Source organism: Elaeis guineensis, chromosome 6 (assembly GCF_000442705.2).
Source record: "Elaeis guineensis isolate ETL-2024a chromosome 6, EG11, whole genome shotgun sequence".
NCBI lineage: Eukaryota > Viridiplantae > Streptophyta > Magnoliopsida > Arecales > Arecaceae > Elaeis > Elaeis guineensis.
Window position 1 is genome coordinate 1,425,204 of NC_025998.2, and position 24,444 is coordinate 1,449,647.

The 24,444-nt window shown below is 39.8% G+C and overlaps 2 protein-coding genes across 6 annotated transcripts in view; one reads left to right on the plus strand and one right to left on the minus strand.

The window, feature by feature from the left end:
* Positions 1-2,869: 2,869 nt before the first annotated feature.
* On the plus strand, positions 2,870-9,455 carry LOC105047734 (uncharacterized). 4 transcript variants are annotated; one of them, XR_012141961.1, is made up of 3 exons: positions 2,870-4,339; positions 6,582-6,680; positions 8,619-8,884. XR_012141961.1 is itself a non-coding variant. In XM_073258835.1 (2 exons), the coding sequence occupies exon 1, from the start codon at positions 3,124-3,126 to the stop codon at positions 4,336-4,338; it is 1,215 nt and encodes a 404-aa protein (XP_073114936.1). In that variant the 5' UTR covers positions 2,870-3,123; the 3' UTR covers position 4,339; positions 8,886-9,455. The 4 variants fall into 4 exon arrangements, 2 of the variants coding, with proteins under 2 accessions (XP_073114936.1, XP_010925093.2); XR_012141960.1 differs by having other exon boundaries at positions 2,872-4,339; positions 6,604-6,680; XM_073258835.1 differs by lacking the exons at positions 6,582-6,680; positions 8,619-8,884 and adding an exon at positions 8,886-9,455.
* Positions 9,456-10,846: 1,391 nt separating this feature from the next.
* Positions 10,847-24,444, minus strand: part of LOC105047733 (uncharacterized) — a 54,100-nt gene continuing 40,502 nt past the window's right edge. Inside the window, exons 31-36 of one of the 2 annotated variants that reach the window (XR_012141962.1) lie at positions 16,046-16,134; positions 14,945-15,027; positions 14,644-14,758; positions 13,475-13,560; positions 11,878-11,977; positions 10,847-11,034 (exon numbers count right to left, since the gene is read on the minus strand). Coding sequence is in view for 1 of the 2 variants with exons in the window: in XM_073258836.1 (XP_073114937.1) it covers positions 10,969-11,034; positions 11,878-11,977; positions 13,475-13,560; positions 14,644-14,735; positions 14,903-15,027; positions 16,046-16,134 (558 nt within the window). In the remaining variant the exon portion in view is untranslated. Of the gene's footprint in view, positions 11,035-11,877; positions 11,978-13,474; positions 13,561-14,643; positions 14,759-14,902; positions 15,028-16,045; positions 16,135-24,444 lie in introns of both variants that reach the window. The other variant, XM_073258836.1, reaches the window with a different exon arrangement.

Sequence of the window (24,444 nt, forward strand, 5' to 3'; positions counted from 1 at the left end):
ATGATCTTTCTTGTTGGAGCCAATAAGGCCTTCTGCACTGGGGTACAAAAGGGCCATCCAGCCTCCCCCGTTGATCTTGATTTTTTTCAAATTTAAATTTAAATTTTGGATATGAACAAGGATAAGAAAGTGATCCAAAAAATCAAGAGATTTGATATTTTTTTTTTCTGGAAGTCGTAGGCTCCTTCTTCGTTGAGAGCCCCTCGATTTTGAGGCCGGCAAGGATGATCCCGAGAGAGGGGGCATTAGCTAGTGTCAGTCAATTTATGGATGGTTGGACCGTCAGGCCGATTTGGAGATAGACGATCGGATCTCACCGACGTCAAAGTAGTATGATGAAACTCCTCCAATCGATTGCTCCTTCCTATAAACGGGCCTATGCCCTTCCTCTAGCATCAATCTATTATAATAGAATTTCATCTCGAGGTTGGACTGACTAAGATTGGGTGATGATGGCAAGTCGATGATGAAAGGATGATGGTGGTCAGACCTGCAAAACACGTTTTCGATCGAAGGAAGCTCTGGCGGAGATCCTCCGATGCTTAAGTCAAAAATCTGACAACAGAAGGAAAGGAGCGAGCGTGTTAGGAGAGAGACATTTTTATACCTGAAGGATCCTTCTTTATTTATGGGTGAAGGCTGAAAAGCTATGAGGAGAAAAAAATCAGGCGGTTAGCTTTGACTTATCTAGAGAGATATAGTCATTATCCTTTCCTTATCTACTCTGCTATCAGTGGTCGTTTGAATTTTGAAAGAGAGCCAAATAGGACCAGCTTCTTACTGGATCGGTTGGCATCAAAGATCGGTGAAGATAGATTATCGAAATAAAAAATCATGACCATGGATCAGATTGGTAGCCGATGCAGGGGCCAAGATCATCATGGGACTTGTAGGCCGTATGTCGCCAGTTTGTCAAAAGCTCCCAAGTGGCCCTGATTTGAGCCTTTGGGATTTGATAGCTTGATATGACTTTACCAAACGTACATCCCGAGGTTTCCATAATTGCCTGCTTTGAAAGAAGCATATGGAGGCTTGCTGTCTACTTTTTCAAGTTCAGCAGATGAAATGAGAAGCCAGGCTAGGATTCGTTGGCCTAAGCATTATGAATTCCGAAATGGTTCGGTGGTTGAGGCATGGGTTAAAGACCATTATTTCACATCTTCGGCGAGCATGGAATTGCACCTAACAAGTGATATCGTTGATAATTAAAATCCTACCCAAAAGCATGAAGCCGATGGCGTTTATAATGTGATGACATATTTTGAGTTTGTATTCATTTTGCATCTTATGATAGAGATATTGGATATCACGGATGATCTTAGCAAAGCTTTACAACAAAAATCTCAAGATATACTGAATACATTGCATTTGGTATCAATAACAAAAGCTCTTCTCAACTTCTCCAAAAGTTTAGAGAAGATGCATGGATCCTTTATTTGAGAATGTGAAATTATTTTGTGAGAAACACAATATAAAGATCCCTGATTTGAATACTCCATACAAAGCAGGTCGAGGTAGATCTCGCCATCAAAGAGAGAACATTATGATTGAGCATCATTATCGAATTGATGTATTCATTTCCGCTATTGATTCACAAATCTAAGAGATGAATGGTAGATTTAGAGAAAATGTGGAGTTACTAAAGCTTAGCTTGCTTTGGATCCTAGAGATAATTATAAATCATTTCAAGTTAGAGATATTTGTAAACTTGCGAATGATTTCTACCTCGATGACTTACGGAACAGGAGAAGCTGCACTTGAGGACTCAAGTAAAACTTTTTGAATTAGAAGCTCATGAGAATCTTGAATTGAGGGATATGTCAACTATTTCTATCCCGTTCCAAGTGTTAGCAAAAACCTAGAAGTTGAAGATTTATTCTCTTGTTATAGGTTAATTCATCTCATCTTCACTCTTCCAGTTTTCACGGCGACAACGGAGCAAATATTTTCGGCTATGAAAATAGTCAAGACAAAATTGTGCAATAAAATGGAGGATGATTTTCTTTCAAGCTACTTGATGGCATATATTGAGAAAATATTGCTCTTGATTTTTCTACAGATAGCATTATTGATGACTTTGATCTTATGAAAGTATATTAAGTACAGTTTAGGATGCTAGCTTTGAGAAATAGAATGATGGGTTAATAGATTTTATTTTATAAATATTATAAATTTTATGGAGCATTAATGATATATCAGTAATGCATAACACTTTTGCGACCAGACATATAGATGTTAATGGTATATATTATTTATATATATTTTTTAAAATATTTTTATTTATGTTCCATAGATTAGATTTTAGGTCAAATTATTATAGTTATGCTATCGAATTTTCATCAAAAATTAATTATTTTAATTAATAATATATTTTCTGTTGAATTTCTTACATCTAAGTTCGTCTCTCCTTACACAAAATCCTGCATCCGCCTTCGGATGGCATCATAATCGATTTAAAAAAATATATATTCTACATCATATAGATATGGTAATGCATCAAATCAATCTAATTATTTATCTTTATGATTTTGTTCGTGAAGCATTTACCTAGATGTATCATTATAAGACCGAATTGTGGAGTGGCATAGTGTACCATCACATTATGCGCATGGTGCAGGTTATAATATCTTCATTTTTTTTTGGTACAAGTCAGTTCACTCGATGAGGAAAATGAAGAAAAGGTGTATCCACAAATCATGTATTTGAAACTTGAAAATCGTATGTTTGTCCCGTATAAAATCTGAAAATCGTATCACCCGAAGCCTCAAAATAGCCCTCAACCGGAAAGCCTCAATTGTAACCAGTCCCATATTAAATGCACCTGGAGTTCGCCGTCGACATGCCTCACCGCCAATCACGGCTGGGGTGGGAAACCGGGTGCGACCTAACCAATGTGCCAGCCGCACGGTCCCCAGACCGAGTCACGGGGACGAGTCAGTCCTCTTCCTCGCCACCCGTCGTCAATCGTCATCTCATCATCTCTTTCCCCCACACCCACCCGCCCACCGGACCGCCGACCGCCACAAAATGAAACCTCACAAGCCCAATTTAACTAGGCATCTCCCACCGAACGCTAGGATTAACTAAAGTTTCCTTCTTTCCTCTTGCTCGCCAGAGGGAGACATGGACGACAGCCAGGACGACGCGAGGTATCCCCCCAATCATCCCTACCCTTCGATTCGCCGCCGCCCGTTCTCCTCCTCCTCCTCCTCCCATCAATCCAAGATCTCCGCCCCCCAGAACTCTTCCTTCCCTCGGCCCATCGGCCGTCGCTATGCCGACGAGGACGACGAAGACGAGCAGAACGACATAGATGAAGCCGGGGACGAAGACGACGACGAGGAGGAGGACCAAGACGACGGCGGAAGATATCGCCAGATCCGGGACGACGACGACGACGACGACGACGACGAGGATTCGTCGGAGAGCCGCGGGAAGCGGAGGAGGCTGGACAGGTTTGCCCTAGGGTTCGAATTCGCCCCCCGTGTGCCCCGGCCGGCGGCCGCGCCACCAGCGGGCAAGATTCCTGCAAAAAGCTCCCCCGCCGATTGGTCGGAGGACGCGACTTTTGTGCTCCTAGACGCCTGGGGCGATCGCTACGTCCAGAACGGCCGCAAGAGCCTCCGGTCCGACGAGTGGACCGAGGTCGCCAAGAAGGTCTCGCAGTCCTCTAGGACCACGCGATCGGACGCCCAGTGCCGGAACCGGCTCGATACCCTAAAGAAGAAGTACAAGAAAGAGAAGGTGAGGATGGCGGAGCATGCGAGTGCTAGCAGCAAGTGGGTTTATTTCAAGAAAATGGATGAACTGATGTCGTCGCCGTCACCGCCGGCGGCGGGGGCTCGGCAGCAGCAACCTCCGAGACTGCCATGCGGGGTTGATGCCGGGGAGTACGTCTTTGCGAGCTCCAGTGTGTATCTGGACCGCTCGAATGGTAACGATGAGATGAGGGACAGCCCAGGGGACACGGGGTCGGAGGATGCGGTGGACGAGGAAGATGATGATGAATCTGATGGGCTTCCGCCGACTAGGGAGAAGGTTTCAGTGAGGAGCTCGGATTCTTCGTTCAGAATGCTGGCTGATTCCATTCAAAAGTTTGGGGAGATATATGAGAAGATGGAGAACAGCAAGCGGCAGCAAATGGCGGAGCTAGAGAGAATGAGGAAGGAGTTCCAGAGGGATTTGGAGGTGCATAAGAGGCAGATTTTGGAGAGGGCACAGGCAGAGATTGCAAAAATAAGGGAGGAAGAGGGGGAGGATGAGGAAGAGGAGAGGAGTGAAGATGATGAGGATGGGGATGATGAGATTGATGTTTCTGCTGAGAACTTGAGCGGGTGAGGTAAGAATGCTTCAGCTTAGCTTGCTCTGGTGTCAATTATTAGTTCCAATTCTTTTTTTAAAATTTTAATTCTCTATCAGTAATCCATTTGTTGAAAATTGAAGATGTATTAATCAATGGAATGAAACCCTAGATGGTTGCTTTCCTTAGCCATTCTTCACTTTTATGATCTAAATTCATAATACATCCAATATCAGGCTCTTCATTTACTAGGTATGGATGTTTTCCCTTCAGTTTCTGTTTGTTTGTTGGTATAAACAATATGTTTGGGAGAGATATTAGGAATGTTATTTGACATCACAGCAGTAAAGCAAATGGAGCAGAGTTGAAGGTGGATATGTTTGTTGGATCCTGACTCTTCCATATTTTAATAGACTCTTCTCCATGTTCTTGCCAATAGAGGAATTCTTTATGTCAGTTTGTCCCCAAGGGGTCAGAAGTTCAAGGGCAAGTTCTGAGACATATATCTGTCAAGGACTCCTTGTCTATGGAGTTTGAGTCAAACTATTTCCAAGCTCTCAGACTGGCTCTGTGTTCATTTTATCTGCTGATTACAGTTCTTGTATGTCTCATTTTTGTTCTTGGCAGGGCCCTTTTTAGTCAGGTGTTTGAGCTACTCTGCACTTCTATTAGGGAGGTTGATACTAGCCATGGAATTGTATTAAGACTTAAGAGCAACTCAGAAATCCATTTTGATCTAAAAGTCACATTTTAGTTTTAGGACAAGTTGATGGAGTCCTGGAGTTATAGGGATGGTGCTTACAAATGGTTTATGTGCCTTCTTATGTGGAGTTCCATGTTGATTCGAATTCTGTATCTTGCATCATGGCCGTTTTTAAAGTTAATGGGGTTCTTTCATGGAGAAGTTAACTAACCTCGCCTTTGAACTGGGAAGGGAGGGACCCTTTTCTAGAGAGTTGGTTTCTCTTCCTACAAAATTCACAAGTCTAATGAAGCTCAATGAAGTGCCACTATTCTTCATCTTTGTTTCCAGCCTTTAACTGACCCAGTGCTATGATTCCAAGATATATTTGGGTTGAAGCTCTGTCAAGATTTAATTTCTATCACTTAATGTGATAACCTTCTATTATTTGTTAAATAGATGGTTCTTTATGTCTGTTCAGGCCTAAATTGGATTAAAAAAGCAAGAATTTCAGGCATTACTGCAGTGAATAACCGTTCTTTTGACTATTTATAATGATGCCTCCTTGTGTAAATACAACCCAGGTAGTTGAAAATATAAAATTAATAGACATCATAAAGTTATCTATTGGAATTAGTTTTGACATCTGGAAATTTACTTTTGATGAGGGGTAAATTCAGGGAAGCTCAAAATTGATTGTCATCTCTTCCGACTAAAACTACAATATGAGTTCTGAAGTGCCCTTTACTGTGCTTGTTGGTGATGCCTTTCCTTGGTGTCATACTGCTGCTTCTTAATTGGATACATAAGTGTAGATATTTTGTTTGCTCTTCTTTTCTTTCTTTTGTTGGTCAGGTCAGAGGTTGGTAGTGATCAAATAAGAATAGAATTCTGAGAATTTTTTACAATATTTGGATGTCTAACTGTTTAAAAATTATTGGAGGTGCCTTTATGTATTGATTTAGTTGGCAGAATAGAGTGGTATTGGCCAAAGAATTACATGATAAGTTTAGCATTGAGTCTTCTCTAGATTGATGTCAAAGGCATTTTTAGCATGCTGGGTGGACGAGACTGATTTTTTTTTTTTTTTGGTAAGAGGATGAGACTGATTTGGTTGCCCAATTTATTCTCTGTAAATTAAAGCTGGAAGGCTTTTAACGAATCACTTACACAGTTGCTAGTAGTCTTCATTCTAGATTTGAGATATGTTTTATGTGGTCAAGGAAGATTAAATTCACATTTCTTCAAGTCATCCTACTACAAAAACTTGTTGGACAATAAATATTGACTATATTCTGCAGTTCTTTTGGCATTGAACCTGCAAAGTTTCACTGGTAGCATGCATTGCCCATATTTTCCATTATGGGATGATTGATAAAAAATGTTATGTGATGCAGTTGATGCAATTTCTGGTTATAGTTTGACAATTTTGCTTTCACATCTTTTTTTTTAAAAATTATCTTTTACATATAAGCCATGGTCTCATTCTATCAGACATTAAGAATTGCTACACGTGTATGAATGTTCTCAACCAAATAAATTGCATATGTGAAAAATATCTTTTCTGAAACCTTATGTGATATTTCTTTCTGATTGTAGCGTGCTTATTTGTTGCCAACAGAATGCTGAAGTTGGAATCTATGAATATGGTGGCAATAAATGATCGCATAATTCAGCAATTTGTCCGGGAGAATGTACAGTGCTTCGAAAAATTTTAAAAATTATGATAGGAATGTAAGAGAAAATAGAAATTCATAGACAAAAGAAGTAGAGGTCCAGAATCAGTATGGTTTCCAAAGTAGTCCATGTATCATATGCAAAACTTCCAAGAACATGTAAAATACACAGTTCCATTAGGCCATGATAATGTTTATAAAGAAATAACTTTGTGACATTAAGAGCCTATTTTTTTGTGGGTAAATATAAGGAAAAAGTTGGTCAACTTTCTCATTGACCAACTTATCCATATTCTCATACTTCTCTAAGTAAGTAAATTATTTTTTCATAGACAACATGTACGCATAAAATGAAGAGAAAGTGTTGCTCACCTAGGAGGTGGGTAAGTCATTTTCTCAGCAACCGAAAAAAATAATCTTGTTATTTTATTCCTCATGCACCCTTAACCTTATAATAATAATAATATAATATATTAAATTTAATATAATAATATAATATATTATAATATAATATGTTATACTATATTGTTATATATAATAATATTTATATAACATATATTATAATATAATATACTGTATTATAGTATAGTATGACAATATAATAATATATAATATAATGTGTAAGAATATTTATATAATATATTATTATAATATAGTATAATATACTATATAATTATAATATAATAATAGATTATACTAATAATAATATAATATATGATAGTAATATTATAATAATATGATATATTATTATATATAATAGTATATGATATACAATATAAAATATTATAATATTATAATATCATATAATATATAATAATAATATAATATGTTATACTATATTATTATATATAATAATATTTATATAGTAAAGAATATTATGAAAAATATGAATAGATCTTAGCAACTTATCCAAAAAACTAGTAATGCAAAAAACTAGTAATGCAAAAGAACATAGATAATAGATTCCTGAGCCATTTTCCAATACATAAAAGAACATGGAAAAGTTATTTTGCCATTTAAATGTTGTCTAGGAAATATTTATCTAGAATAATACAGATTCCTGAGTAAGTTTTTCATCCTCAAAAGAACGAGCCTTTGGAAAATCCATCATAAGAGTTTTGGGTTGTCTGAGCTTGTTTTGGTCATAATCGAGCAACTGGTTAGGCTCAGCTTGAGTGAGAGCTGGGTTCAGCCATTGGTATTCGTGCTTGGTTTGGTAAGTTCCATAAACAAGCCAAGTCTCAAGCTGAGCCCAACCTTACAATCATTTGTACAACCTGGCTAATTTTTGATCTTCACTTTTTTATAAGTGAAGCCTAAAAGCGGATTTCAGCACCACTTATTTACTGATTAGACAAGCCTATAATCTTCCCAAACCCAAACTGTTCATGATTCACTTGGTTCATTTGCAGCCCTTTTAATCTGTCAAGTAATGCCCGATATAGCTCTTTACAGATTTTAGTACAATTTGCTTAGTGAGCATCAGTATTTACTTCAGCTCACCTTTATGGTTGTATTAATGACTTTACCATCTTCAGAACTTGCTTCTGGTTTTACTAGGAGTTCTGATTGGGCCATTAATAACAGATATCGACAAACAAATGTTCCTTGGTGACTCTGGTATTTTTGTTAATATGAATACATATCTTTCTTTGAAGTTAGTGTCATGCATATGTGGCATATTGCTAGCAGTCTTTCTTTTCCATTTTTTATAAAAATTTTCTCATGAATCCTCTGTATTTGACTGAACTGCAGTTTTTAGAAAACTATAGTTGTATTCCTGTAGGAAGTCATTATTTCAAGCTCCATTGTATTACTGGTAGAGATCTACCTTAAACTGCTTTATCTGCAGACAAATAATGTGGAATTTGTGGGGCATTTGTTATCACATTCAGTCATTTATATGTGTCTTCAACTGATTTATGGATCTCAAACTTCTGATCTATTGGTTTTCTTTTATAGCTTCATCGTTTGGCAGCACAAGTTGAGGAGTATAGACTATATACCTGAATGCTCTGTATGAAATTTGCAACAAGAATAGAAGAGGCTGGGGGCTTGCTTGCAAATAATATTATTGTATGCTAGAGCATTACTGATGTAATTTGAATTTCTATGTTTTATGTATTCGGGGCTGACGAGTCTTTGTATTTTTCACCACGCTCTGAATAAACAGATTTAAGGATGATTTTATTGTCTGTCAAAGTTCTAAGAACAGATGATTTTCCAGGGCACGTCTGTGAACATTTAAAGCTGCATGATCGTCACTGGAGATGTACATTTACTCACTTTGTTCTTTCTGATGCTTCAATCGATCAGGTAAGCCTTTCTTCCTCAAGAAAACTTATAGGAACACATGGAGAGAGTGGTCTGTGGATGATAATGAAGAACTGGTTCCTACGTTAAGTCACCTTGTTAATTAAATGGAACACAGTGCTGTCCATATTAGACGACTGTCCATCTCAAGCTTGGTTCAGGTATGAATCTTACCAATGTGGTACATATTAATGCGCAACACACCAGTATGTGCTTCACTTGGGCAATCTTTTTCACGGAAGAGTTAAGATCAACAAGTCACGTCAGGAAAATTTGGAATCCAATTTGGTTGCAGATTTCGTGATGGATTCCTGTGCTGAAGGCTTCCAAACCTGTCCACAGGTCGGTAGGTTCCAAGACTACTAGACTAGTCCTTTGTTGCTACCCATATATGGTCTTCAACCTCTATTGGCTCCCACAACTGTATTATTTTTAACCAGCTAATGTTGTTCTAATTATTAGATGTCCCTATTTTTATTGGCAACTCTTTTGTCAGCTTGGTAGCATGTTCTTGGACTATTTCTAGAGCACATTTTGATGCATTAAATCTTAAGTCCATTTACCAGGAGCAATCAAAATTGATTGGCATGTCAACCGTGTTGGTTATCTCGGTCTGGGAAACATTTCCATTTCCTATCTTAACCAATGCAAGGATTGTGTTAGAGCAGCCTTAAATCAGCCCTAATCATCTGAACTCGATTCCTTAAGAAAGACCGAAGAGAAGAAAGAGCGAAGAGTAGAAAAGGCCAATACCTCTCCTTACCATCTGCTGCTGCCATTCCAGTAAAATACAACGATGCTCTTTTACCCCACCGTCCCCACCACCCCGGGAACAGCTCCTCCTCCATCGGAGGATGAAGGAGCTCTCCATTGTATCAATGTTTCCCAATGCTCGTCCTCCTCTCTCTGCACCAAAATCTCCTCCATCTCAGCTATCATCTTCTAATTCAGCAGCGCAAGGACCAGCTTCTGCAGAAAACCCGTCGCCCAAGTCCCCGAGGTTCATCTTTCATGTGCAGGTGTTCCTCCTCCGCACCCCAAGGCAGAAGTTCTGGAACCCTGGGCATTGCAACAAGGGCACCATGAACCGCTGGATCACCTAGACAAGCAGCTCCATTGCATCCCCTCCATGCTTTTCATCTCCCGCTCCGAATTCTCCCTTCTCGAGCACTCACGTGTGGTCATGCAGGCCATCCACCAGCAAGATCATCTTGTGACATGGGCCCATTTCATTACCATTCCATTAATATAGGTTGTGGAAACCAGATAATTGATCTATCAACTAAGGTTAAGGGTGAAAATAAATCGAATAATATCTGTCTGAATCTTTTTTATATTTACACCTATCTAAATATGAATAGAAATTAAAAAAATCAACTAAAATCTGTATCGATATGCGTATCTGTCAAAAAAAAAAATAGATATGAATAGATAACTATCCAATCCGTATTTGAATATCTGATTTTATCCGTAATCTTATTTAATTTTATATAACACTCATCAACTTTTTAGAGATTTATAATATTAACATGTTATTAATTTGATTTACCATCCACTCAATAATATCTTTAATTTAATGGTTATGAAATTTAGTTGTTAGATCTCTGACTTGTATTCATATCCATTTAAAATAAATATGAATATAAATTTTTTATATTTGACTAAAATTTATATTTGTATTTATATTAATTAAATAAAATAAATATAGATATAGATATATTAGTATCGATTTGATTTCACCCTAGTTAAGGTTGCCAATAACTGCTTGCTGACGTAGCATTTAGTCAGTCCTGGTGGCAAGCTTTGGATGACTACCGGACATCAGCATGGCATAGGGAATCTGTGGAGAAACTGGAATTGAGAAACAAGACAATATTCTCATCATAAAGGAACCATTTTATTGCAGACGCTATCTCTTTACAACCAATATATACATATATAATTTATCTGCAACATTTTATTTTTCTGTCCCTTGTATCTTTACAAAAGTAAGCAAATTACATGTACTGAGCCAACCATTGCTTGCACATGTCCAGGACAGGTAGTGCATTTGCATGCAAAGCCTGTAAGATTAGTGGAAAAGGCATAAAAATTAGGGTGAGTATGAGGGATGCAAAACGTAGTCAGTCCCGATCATCATTGTAAGAAAGATATGCTGGAATATTTTGAAGAACGGAGGCAGTAATATTATCCTTTAAAATTGCAAGAAAATGGGGTTTGCCATGCGAAAAACTGATGCAGTAGGACATGATATAGATCACTTCTAAGAAACACTACATCATGAACAGAGTGACTATCGAGAGATCAATTTATTCATTTGATGGCAGCAATGTGTATCATAATATACAGCAGCTTAGAGGTTTCTAGTATTTTTGAAGAATAGAGAATTTCACAAATTTCAAAATGAACCAGAACTATTTTCACAGAAAATATCATTTTCTCTACGTAAGTTTTATAATGAAAAAGGCTGTAGATGGTATAGGCATATGGCAGATAGCAGAGCTCATATCTCTGTCAACATATATAGTTATCGTGTGTTCAGTTTCTTTGTTTTCGGATGAAACAGCAATACTCACTTGCTTTTAATTTTTCCCTTTCTTGAAGCACGTTATTTCTAGCTTCCAAGTGATACCAAAACACTCTTGAATTATTACTTTTGCTTTTCAACTTAGTTGCTGAATACTATAGTAGCATGAAAAGTCATTGATCAATTTTTCAAGTTACAATAGGTAAAGCTTTGAAAAATAAACATGACTACAATATGAATTTTAATAGCATAAATTATTGTCATAGATACGAAATTCATAGATCAAATTTTCAAGTTATAATAGGTAAAAGCTTTGAAAAATAAACATGACTATGATCTAAATTTTAATAGCATAAATTATTGTCATAGATACACCAACCTGATGTGCCACATATTGAACATCAGCCACACTTCCACTTCGGGATGCTATCTGGAAAGCACTCTTTAGACGACCACAGACCACGCAGGCCAAGACTTTCCTATTGAGATAGAAATGACATCATAAACAACCATAGAGTTCCTAGATAGAACTGTAAAGACATATATCAAGCTATACCTTTATGCTCAAGACAAATATTTCTTACTTGAAGCTTTCAAGACATTATCACTGTCAAACATGTTTTAGAATATGCTAATATACAAGCATGTCCAATTGCAAGCTAGGAGATAACAACGTGTTTAGAGGCAGGTTATAGAAGACCATACAACTGCATTGCAATTCTAGCCTTTACTTTTGTCCTCTTCTTACAAGGGAGAGTGAAAAAGTGAATTTTGATTAGAAGATGTTGGGGTACTCCAGTATTAAGGTGTATATGTATGTACGTATAATGGTAGATAGAGAGATGGGAATGGAGACAGCATGGTGTGATTGGGGGAGGGGTGGGTGGTGGGCAGGGGCAAATGACTTCTATGTGTTTGCCCCGCTTCTATTAGCAATTAACTCTTGTATCTCAGTTTTCTCTAGAGAAATCTTGAATACACATACACTAATGCAATTGTATATAGAGGGTCAACATGCCCAAGAAGAAAAAGACTGCTTGGGAAGATTGATTCGTCTGAAAAGGGGAAATATGTTTTTTCTTGTATGTTGCATTATACTTCATATCAAAATATTGAAGCTCTTGCCGAGCCCTATAAAATGGTTTGAATGAAACCTAGATAATAACCATTGAGTAAGGAGGGAAATGGCCTTGGGCTAGCCTGAGGCCCATTGAGCCAGGCAGACTTTGGGTTGGGCCACGGGATGGCCCCAAAGATTTTAGGCCAGGTTCGGGCTAAAATATAGAGCCCATTTGTTTTTTAAGCCGGGCTCGAGTATATCATTGGCTCGGCTCACGCCGGGCCCAAGCCCGAGCCAAAACAAGGCCTGACATGGAGCTCAAATTCAAGCCTGAACAAGTCTCAAACCCCTCACCATCATTCCTTAATCCTTGGTTCACAACTATTGAATATTCTTTTTTTCAAGCTTCTACAATCTTCTGAAGGCATAATAATTGGGTGCCATTCAAGACATCTTAAAATGATTAGAATTCTGGATTATCACTATGAAAGCTGTTTGTGATTCAATGAACTGCAGTCCACTTCATATACTTAAACTCTCTTGAAATTTTGACAGTTAATCATATCCAAGAATCTCAAATTTAGAGTTCAAATTTCAAAACTGTTGTACTTCTTTTATTTGCTATGTCATTTGTTATGTTTTGCACATGATTTACCACTGCATCAAAAATTGCATCAGATTGTTCCATTTTTAACTTATTGCACTTCCATTCTTGCAAGAAAAAAGATGCAATTCTATGCTTTTGTGAACAGTGTCTACAAGTCCTTACAAGACAATACAGATCATGTTGACTTCCGATACCAGATCCCTTGTTAGTTTTCATTTCTAACGTAGAAATAAGTACTGCAACTACATGACTGAGATTACAACAATGACAAATAGTTTCAGACATACATAAGTCGTAACCAACTCATACCTGTGGCTGCTGACTAACATGTCAATAAGACGATCAGGCCTTTCTTTGTGTTTATTTGCATATACATTGATGGCAGCACCTAACACCTATTGAAAATTCAAAATAACATAGTAAGTAACAAATGTGATCAGCGTCAAAACATGACATAATGTCAAAATTCTCTGAATAAAATGTACTGTATATGTTCTGGGACAGATCTACATGAAGCACATCCAGGTTATATTATCAGATTGTCACAGATGAATGCTCTATCCAAATTTATTATCTATTTTAGGATCTATTTATCAAGGAAATTTTTATATACATAATATTCAGAGAATGAAAATAAAATTTCATGGACCCAACAAGACACATAGTAAGAAACGAAAAGGGGAATTTATTCTCCATGCATTCCAAGAAAGAAATTCTTCTGGCCACTTAACATCAGCCAACGATAACTAATTTTCTTGAGCTTTGCCCAAAGGCTCATAATTGCATTGACAAAGGGGCAAGAATGAAATTCTTCAAGCCACTTACCACCAGCCAACAATATAAGTCATTTTGTTGAGCTTTGCCCATAGGAAGGCTCACCATTGCATTGACATTGAAATAGGAAATGGATGATTTATTAATGCATGAAGTACACTTAAAAACTTTGATAGCACGAACAACATTAGCAGCAATGAGTTTCATGATAAGTGCTTCTGCAGAAATTTTTCAAAAAAATTCTAAGGCTTCCTAATTAGTTCGGCCATCAAAAGTCCATTTTCCAGATGGTGAAGCTGGAAAGCATCAAATATTACCATCTGTTCCCACTAGTTCTGTCAATTCTATTTACCTGCTCCTGCTAAAGATGAACTTCAAGATATGGTTGCTGCTTAGGGTCGTGGCAATTTTCTGCCCATAGACAAGAGCAAGTACAGAAAAGGGGGGGAAGAATCCATCACGTTTCCTGTACAGTCTGACAAGAAACAAATTGAACTGTGGAACAGGAATAAACCGTACAGGAAAGGCGACAGCCCGAATATTCTAGGTAAGGTAAAGGTGCAGAAACATATCCACTGGGCAACAAGACCTATTCCCTAATTCACCAACATTTATTAGTTTCTTGGGATTTGTTAGATTATGTGGCAGATAACTGAATTCAACAAACTTTCACTTCCACAGAGTCAGCATACTGAAATTTTTACCTGGTCCCAATCATCATCATCTATTGTGCCTTTTATATTCTTCAAGAACTCTGTTAACTGACCACCCTTCTTTCTATCTGCCAGGGATGCTGCTACGCAGCATAAATATGAACAGCTGAAAAATGGACAATGTGCATTCAATTAATCAGCATATATACTAATTCTAACATGCGGGAAAGATTGATAAATCAATAAATCAAAGAAATCAGAACCAACAATTCTATCTATCAACCTGATAAGGGGAAATAAAGATCTAAACCAATATAAGCACAATAATAGATGATAACAATTATATCAGTACCTGGAAGGTTAAACTCATAAATCACTTGGAAAGCCAGGTCAAAATGCTTTTCAGCAAGAGTTTCAGCAACCACACATCTTCTCCTGTAAAGCAGTCAAGGAAATTACAGTAAAAAAGGGATTTGATCAAGGGACGTGACCATAGTCTCTCAATCAATATTGCCGTTACTTTGACATGCCTACTAACTAATATCAGTAGTGAGAAAAACTCGACAGAAATCAAATCAGAAGAACTCTCAAAATTATATATATAATCATCATTCGATTTAAACACTGAACAATGCAATGATGCTCAGGAGTGTGTACCAAACTGGCCTTTTTCCTTATAATTTGCACCCCAGATATGGACACAGTTTCCATATCAAACCCTTTGCTTTTTCCTCTATCTAGACTCTTTCCTAGTCTAGAAAATCCTTGAGGATTTCTTTGTGATTGCATACATGCAAACATATCAATATTATAGGTGTTCTTATCCTCTAACTGGTCTTCCATGTTTCATGGCAGCCTCCTTTGTCCTCCAAAATGCCCTGGCCATGGCTTTGGCACTCGTTTACAATGGGTTGACATCAGGTTAAAAGTTGTTCATAAATTGTTCACAAACTTTTGTTTGTCGCATCCGATCCATAAAGCAATCCCATATAGATGAAGCTTATGGCTTAGTGTTAAAGACAAAACATCAAAAGTGGAATTCACCATATTTGCTTACACACTTTCTTAGTTAACAGAACAAGAAGCATAGAAGTCATAACTGATTGATATATTTATAGGTTACATGTGAATCCACAGGTATTAGAAGACAACATAGGTTTTCAGCCCTATGTGGCCTGAGAATCTAATACAACATCCATCAAAAACACAAGTGGTCCATTAGGACAACAAAGAATAGAACAAAAAAAAAAAAAAAAAAGAAGAAAAGGAACAGTCAGTATAGATGGAATGTGGTCATACTGTTTCTACAAATCATATTAGAATTTAATGAATTTATTCTTTTAAGAGAAGGATAATTCTAGTTATATAAATTACAAAAAATATTGAGTTTGACAGTTCTTCCTACTTACTGAAAAATAACAGAGAGCTGCTTAAATTGGGGCTGCTAACAAACCTGAAAGTTTCAGGGTCACTTGGATTTCCAAAGAGGGAATGCTTCCACTGAGGTCCTTCTGCATCATTGAGGGATTTCACTACTTCCACCTACAAAGTATGCAGTAGTGTAAGAAGTTGGTGTTTCTCCAAAACAGCAAATGAGACTAAAGAATTTTAGAATTATCTAGGACTGTAGGGATCTATAAGGATAAAATACCGTCAACATGCACAACAAGGTCGGTAATTTAAGAACAAAATTTACAGGCAGAAATGTAATCATGCCATTTATCTTGAGTTCTTGACACATAATTCAGTTGCTAGGATATCTTCATCTTTCACTGTACTTCCTTTATAGGGGAGAATATTCAGTGATGGATCCAGACTAGCCTCCAACCAGATGGCGAGGATTTCTCATCTGTTCCTTGAGAAAAAGTTATGCTGCTTTCAGAATTTTACTGTTATTATAAAAATGACTGTAGACTTTACACTTACAAGTTTAAATCATCATCCCTTTCATACATAAAGTACTTTCTTCAAAAACTAATAAGCCAAAAAGTTATGTAAGGTTCGTGCTGTAAATTGTCTTTGCAAACATAAACTTTTTATGGGCTAATATTCCAAAGTTTAAGTACAAGCATCGAAGCGGGTGTTTAAACAAATAGACCTACTAAAATTTATAACATCATGGAATTAATATCTTAGCAAAGAATAAGAAAATGATAATGAAAAATAATCAATCAACTAACAGTGATAATGCATGCATGCAATAATACTGTTGTTGCTCGTTCTTGTGGAGGTCGAAAGGCGGGTGATTGAGCCTTGTGTAGGGATGCTGGAGCACCTGCAAAACAAATCCAAGCTGGAGGCTTCGCTCCGACGAAGCCCTCCGACGCTCAAGTCAGAAATCAGAGAACAAAGGAGCAACAACGGATTCTCTGAGAGGGATTGCTTATCTTGGTCCTCGGGATTTGGTTGTTTATATAGAATATCATCGAACAGCTGTGAAATTGTGCAATTCTGAGATTGCAGGACGTTAAATATGCCATTGCGGGTGAACATTTTATCCCTTAATCGCTCCCGTGAAATTAGGGGAGGTGGTTACCTCCAAACTTATACACTTAAGGGTGGACAGCTGCTGCATGTGTCAGGAGACTCGTTGGTCGAGATAATGGAGGCAGCTTATGTGCTGAACAGGCCACGTAGTGGACAGGATATAGATAGCTCGGCTCCGCATACCTCAGCTTTGTGCTTAGGTCAGCAGCCATAGCGATAGCTCGGCGGCCTGAGGTATGCTTTGATAACACACAGATCCGAGGTACCCACGGTATCACCGTAACACTACTCTTCTACTCCTGAATTTAAGAATCAGACGAAAGGAGTACCTCAAAAGTCGTACCTCGGATCGAGGATGCGTGCTCTCGTGCTTTCATATATGCCCCCAGCATTTAAAGTTGATGACATCAGCTTGACAGGCGGAAGTATGCTGTGCATGATGTGACTGATGGGACCATATAGCTGGCAGTTTTTTTGAGAATTTAATTTTCCTAGAGGTGGCTTTTTGTCTTCACCTTTGCCCTCTTTTAAGTTTGCCCTTCGGGTGTACAGAGAAGATGACTGCAAGGCTTTTTCGCTCCAAATTTTCATTGCAACTCTCGAAGACAAGATGAATCCAGAGCACTTAAGAAAGCTTGAACTGGTATTGGCCAGAAGAAGCAAGCCAAAGTTCCGTCCATTGGCCCTCCAGTCCCAGTGGTGGCGATGTCAGATTCCGACCGCTGGATTAACTGTCGCGATCGTGAGGGATGAGGATCCTCTTTTGATCGCCGAGCCCATAGCTTCTCCATTGGAAGCTATGGGAAAAACTCTACTAGAGGAGGTTCTGAAAAGGAGAGACCGATGGAGAAGACGCCAGTGGCGGACACACAGCCATCCTAAGGAAGTTCCGATGATAACGATGGAGGCCGGGGAGTCTTCGGAGCAGACGCTTCCAATCTAGTGCCCTCCCTTAGCAGTCACTTGACCGGGACCTTCGCAACCGACGACTTCTGCTCCATCCGCAGTGAAGTTTCTGAGAGACTTCCTCTCTTCTGTTGAGAGGCAGTACTTGGATAAACAAGGGACTCAGCAACAGATGAAAGGTGCCTCAAGATCTCTCGCCCAGGTAGGGGATTTTCGAATTTTTTCTTTAAGTCTTCTCCAACTTGTATCATCTAACGGCTTCGTGTAAATGTATACAGGATGGCATTATCTAGCCACTTTCGTTGGCTCCACCTCTGATGCGTCAGTGCTGGAGCTTACAGCAATGAGGGAGAAAATAGACTTACTGAAGTATCTCTTGGAGCAAGAGAGATTGGCTAACGTCGAGTTGGTTAAAGAAGCCAACTCCTCTGAAGAGGCTCTCTGAGAAGCTCGAGAGTTGATTGACCGTCGAGACGATGAGCTGAGGAGAGCCAAGAAGAGAATTAAAGATCTCGAGTGGCAGAGATCTAAGACTGAAAAGAAGGTCAAAGACCTGAGAGGCAGAGGTCTGAGGTTGAAAGAGATTGCCGTTGAACCCATGATGACGTAGCGTGCCTGAGGAAGACACTTGGAGGGAAAAAAGGCCAAGATTATACTTCCTTTGAGGTTCATCCTCGAAAGAGTCCCAGAAGCTTAGCTAAGAGAGCCAGACCTCAGAAAGAGCAAGTTACAGGGAGAAAACACCTCAGAGAGGTGAGGGCTCTGCTTCCAAAGGGATCCAGGTGTCTCCGGGGCCGTCTGTTGAACTTCAGGAGGCTTCGCCAGAAGCGAAGCACTTGAAGAAGCTGATGGAGAAAAGAGAGAGCCAGGATCTCCTCTGGCGCCGACTCGTAGATCAGGAGCTTTTGATTATAAATGTTGAAAGAAGGGAAGGTCGATTGAAAAAAAGAGGAGCCGAAATCATAAATCGAGTTTGCAAGACGGCATTCTCCACGGGCTTCGAAAGGTGCAAAATAATGGCTCGGGCATATCTCCCTATTGACAGTGTCGAGCTTCTACAAGTCAACCTTTTAGATGAAAGCTTGAAGGTCGCGACGCGGATAGCACAGAGAAATTTGCGAGAGCGCCTCGTTACTCTACTGAAGCAAACAAGGTCGATGTGGCCGTCCAGACTAAAGAAGCTACCAGCACTGAAGAAGGCTGCTCTAGAGCAAGTCACTCTGACGATGCTTTGGGGCAGTGATGTATTTTCCTTTCTTTTTTTGTAATCTAGACGATGTAGCCAATTTTAGATGCGAATGAATGAAATTCATTTTTATTGATAATATTCACTGTGTTTGAATGGATTAGTACAAATCACATTTTGAGCTATATTGACCAAGTTTTGATCTATATTGCTAAGAACTCAACCGTAATTCAAATCATAAAATACGATCTGAGCTATAATTTAGCAAATACATGATCTGAGCAACATTCTTAGCAAAGCATGGCTCGAGCCACAATCTGGCTATAATCCGAGCTATATAATTCATGTGTTGTACAGGTGTTAAAAGAATTGGAGTTCAAATCGCCTCCACGTGACAGATACCATCACACGTCTTCGCATGTCTCTTCAAAAGTGGTGCAAAATATGATTTGCCTGCCGCTGGCATTAACTATCATAACGACGACGGGTAATATCCCATCAGTGGTTGCCACACGTCGAGCATTCGTTCACACTCTGTCGATTCACGCCACCAATAATTAATGCTTTGAAAAGAAGCATCAGTAGGAGATGATTTGAACCCTGGGTCTATTTAAGACCTCAAACATGACCAAGCGCAGGCTTTTAGGATTCCCAGTCGTCCCTATTTCCTTTCACTGTAGGTTTACTTCCTCCTTCGTCCTTTGCTTTCAGAACCCTTCTTTACTTCCAAAACTCTTCCTGTAAGGAGAATGGCCTTGGAGACTTTGATTTCGTCCCACTGGGATTTCAGTCCAAACTAACAGAGCGGGATATGGTATTGCTTCATAAGCAATTTTAAATCCCTTCAGAATTCCAACTGAAAATTTTGGGGCCGAATGATCGAGTCTGCCGACCTCCCCCAGATCGGATAAGCCTCTATGAGGAATACTTTCGGCTGGGCTAAGGCTTCCTCTCCATCCCTTCTTTATAGCTCTCCTTCAATATCTTGAGATGTCGCCATATTCGATAGTTCCGAGCTCATGACAGCATATCTGCGGTTTTATCATAGCGTGCATGTTAATTGGGATTGATCCCAGCATCGCACTCTTCTTTTCTTTCGTCAGCCTCAAGAGGCATCCTGATTCACATGGGTAGTGGTACGTGTCGACATGAAGAAAGAAAAATATCCGCCCGTTGATACAGGATGCTCCTACCGTTGTCCATGACTGGAAGGAGTGATTCCTCTTCGTCTCTCAAACGTCCCACGAGGACTGAAGATTCGTCACCTGAGATGAACCTCAAGAGATCATGCTAAAAGAACCTTTGTTGGATCAACGCCAGAGGCAGGGGATGGAGGCCTTGCGTAACTTCAAGTCCCGACGCTAAAGGAGCTTCTGTCGGTGCAGACATTGTTCAATGCCGGCATCAGCCAAGCCGCTCCTCAAGATGTGCATAGGTCACCTACCTCAGGGCTGTGTTCTTTAATTTTCACATTACCCTTATGCTAACCATTTGGTTGCCTTGGTTGCAGAGATAGTTGCAGAGATGGACTTGGATTTGCCGAAAGAGATGGAGAAGAAGGCCCATAGAAAGAGGGCAGCTGAACTTGCGGATGGACAAAGCACCCATATCAAGATCGAGCATCCCTCGATGCTGTCAGTTCCTAGGCCAGAGGGTCCTGAGCCTTCTCGTGCCGGTGACTTCAAAGTCGTGAGGATTCAATCTGGCTCGACTTCACCGGCTTTTGATGGAGATCAAAGAAGCCAAACCAATCGAGCCATTGAGGAGGCAGTTTTGAGCCTGCCGATCCCCGAAGAGACAATTCTGAGCTTACCGACTCCTATCATTGCATTCTCCTTGGAAGACGAGCCAACTAATGAGGCTGGGACTTCTGGGGTCGTGCCAGCTACACTGAAGCTCAGGGCTTCGGCTTTAGAGGATACCAGCTGGTGCATGAGCTATTCATTGGGATGCTCCTCTCAGTCGATGCAACCAAGTTGCTAGCCGAGCCATGCAGGGAGGTGGGAGAAAAGCTGTGGAGAGCTTCATCCGGATAAGTTGAAGCTTCTAAAGTTTTATTTACTTTAAACATACACTTATCATGTGCATGTTAAAGATTTCTCTTGATAGCTCACCCATTATCTAAATGGATATATGGAGAGCTGCCGTGATCTTTCGGTTGAAGCAAAGAAGCACCAAGCCGACGTCGAGATGCTCAAAAGCACCAAAGACAAGACTATAAGGGAGGCTGGAGAGGCCTCCATGAGGGCTGATGCCGCTAAAAGAGGGGCTAAAGATGCCGAAGCGGCCCTGAGAGGAGCTGTCGAAAAGAACTCTTAACTGTAAGGGAGAATAAAGGAGCTTAAAGCCCAATTGGAGAAGAGTAAAGTTGCAGCTAAGGCAGCAGAGAGCCTCAAGGGCTATTGCAAACTTTCGGGCATCAATGGAGTGGAGGATGAGAAGATTGAGTTCTCCGCTGATGCCTACGTCGGTAGGAAGCAATTGATCCGGGATAGGATTGCTGCCAAGTATCTAGAATTAAATCTGAATTTTTTGGATGAACTTGGGAATCCGCTGCAGCCGACGTACCCACGATGGATTCCTCAGCTCCCGATGCTGCCTTATAGGCCTTTATCTTTTTTTCTTTTGTACTTGGATCTTTTGAGGTCGTTGTAAAAACTTTTGAAGAAATAGAGTTTATTTTTTCTTCATATCCTCTGCCTTTTATTTGTGATTGCATACTTTTATTTAGCATGCGAACTGAATTAAGATATTAAGCTTTACCATAAACTTAGTTCTGATTGTAGGAAGTAGGAATGTTCCAAACAAAAAAACTCCAGTAGTTGGGCCGATTTTGAATTAGGGCCGATCAAAGGTCGTTGAGATTTAAGCCGATCAAAGGTAATCGTTCATGCATGTCGATCTGAGGCAATTATTTGAGAGTGCCGATCTAAGCTCTGCTCATTGACACGAGCAGCATTTTTGCTTCGCACGTTGTTGCGAGCGACATTTTTGCTCTGCTCATTGACGCGAGCGACATTTTTGTTCTGCTTGTTGATGTGATAGGCTGATCAAAGGCCGATTATTACGAACTGAGTTCCTTTTGGTTAGCCCTTTGAAGATCTTTTTAGGTTAGTCTTCGTTCATTAAACACACTTTGATTAGAAAATTCTTTGGAAGCTCGGCTCCAACCAGAAGAACTTCTGTAAGAACAATTTCGATTAAAGAAACCTTTGTAGAGCTCATAGGATAGGAGTTTGAGCTTTTCGTGCCATTTTACGAACAAACATAAATTGATGAACCTGAAAATTCATATATATAATAAGGGCAAGATATTACAACATCATTGATGATACATATGCAGGTTGGCCGAATTTCATGGCCTAGGGAGTGGAGTCCCGTTGAGTTGCTTTAGTCGATAGATCCCAGGACGTACTACCTCATCCACTTGATAAGGATCTTTCCAGTTGGATGATAGTTTTTCCTGCTCAGTGGGCTGTGAAACATCATCTCGTTGCAATACCAGATCGCCAACTCGAAACTCCTTGATCTTGACCCAAGCATTGTAGTATCTGGCCACCCTCTGATGATAGGCAGCCATTCTCACAGCACGCACTCCCTGCTTTCTTCGATCAGGTCGAGATTAGTCCGAAGCCACATTGAGTTGGTGTCTTCATCATATTCCACTCCGAGGGATGGGAGCCCAAATTCCATAAGTATGACTGTTTCAATCCTAAATGTAGATTGAAAGAAGTCTCACCAGTTGGGATTCTCTGAGTGGTCGATAAATCCACAGCACATGATGAAGCTCATCTACCCATGACCCCACAATCTGGTCTAATCTGACCTTCAAGCCCTGCAGAAAAGTTTTGTTGGTCACCTCCACCTCTCCATTTGCTTGTGGGTGGCCTACCGAAGTGAAACGGTGCTCTATTCCATGTTCTCTGCAGAATTTGCGAAGTTGAGCACCACTAAATTATCTGCCGTTGTCTGTGATCAGCACTCTAGGAAGACTACAGCGGCAGATAATAGATTTCTAAATGAAATCTTTTACTCTTGCCTCTGTTATACAGGCCAGAAGCTCGACTTCGACCCATTTTGTAAAATAGTCAATGACCACCAAAAAAATTTTGCCTAACCTGATGCAAGAGGGAAAGGACAAAGAATATCCATCTCCTATTGAGCAAATGGCCATAGAGCGCTGATGGGGGTCAGAAGTATTGCCGGCTGATACTGAATGTTGGAAATTCTTTGGCATCGATCGTACTTTCTGATGAAGTTGCCTACATCTTGCTGCATAATAGGCCAGTAGTAGCCCTATCAAAGAGTTTTATAAGAGAGAGATCTACCCCCAAATGGCTTCCATAGATTACTTCGTGGACCTCCCGTAGCGCATAATCAGCTTTAGACAGGCGTAAATACTTCAAAAGAGGCAGGAAGAACGATCGCTTGTACAGCCTATCGTCGTACAGAACATAACGAGCGAACTGCTTCCTTATCTTCCAAGCTTCCCTGCGATCAAAAGACAGCTCGCCTGACCTAAATATCTAAGTAGAGATCGATCCAACAGAGTTCTTCATCAACTTGCTGGACAATAAGAGGCTCTTCGAAGTTTGAGGTCTTTAACACCTCGAAGTAGGTTCTCCTTTTCTAGGTCGGCGAGCAGTAAAGCCACAAGCTTCGACAGCGCATCTGCCTTGGCATTTTCTACTTTGGAGATCTGCTAAATATCAAAACTCAAAAAGATTAAGGTCAAATCCTTTACCTTCTGAAGGTATTTCTTTATATTCTTCTCTCGTGCCTCGTATCCACTCTTGATATACCCAACAACCAGTTGGAAGTCGCTGACGACCTTCAGGTGTTGAGCCCTTGCTTCTCTTGCAACTTTGAGGGCCAACAATCAGAGCTTTATACTTTGCCTCATTGTTGGTAGTCGAGAAGTCGAAGCGCAGAGCATATCCCACTATATCTCCTTCAGGATCGGTTAAGATAAGCCCAACCCCTGCTCCAGATGCATTTGATGAGCCATCGACATGCAGCGTCTATAGCTCCTTAGGATCAGATTCCACATCCACTTTCTCGCTCCTTAAGCTTTCCCCAACTTTTGAACTCTCTCCATCTTTTGGACCTTTTCCGCCTTTGAGCTTTGTCCATTCGGGATGGTGCACTCTAAGATGAAGTCTGCCAGCACCTGGACTTTAATGGAAGGCCTCAGACGATATTGCACATCCAACTTTGAAAACTCCAGAGCCCACTTTGCAATCTATCCCGAGGTATCTGGATGGTGGAGAACG

Bases quoted from the DNA above. Each gene is read 5' to 3' on its own strand.
- LOC105047734 (XM_073258835.1), top strand. From the start codon at position 3,124: ATGGACGACAGCCAGGACGACGCGAGGTATCCCCCCAATCATCCCTAC.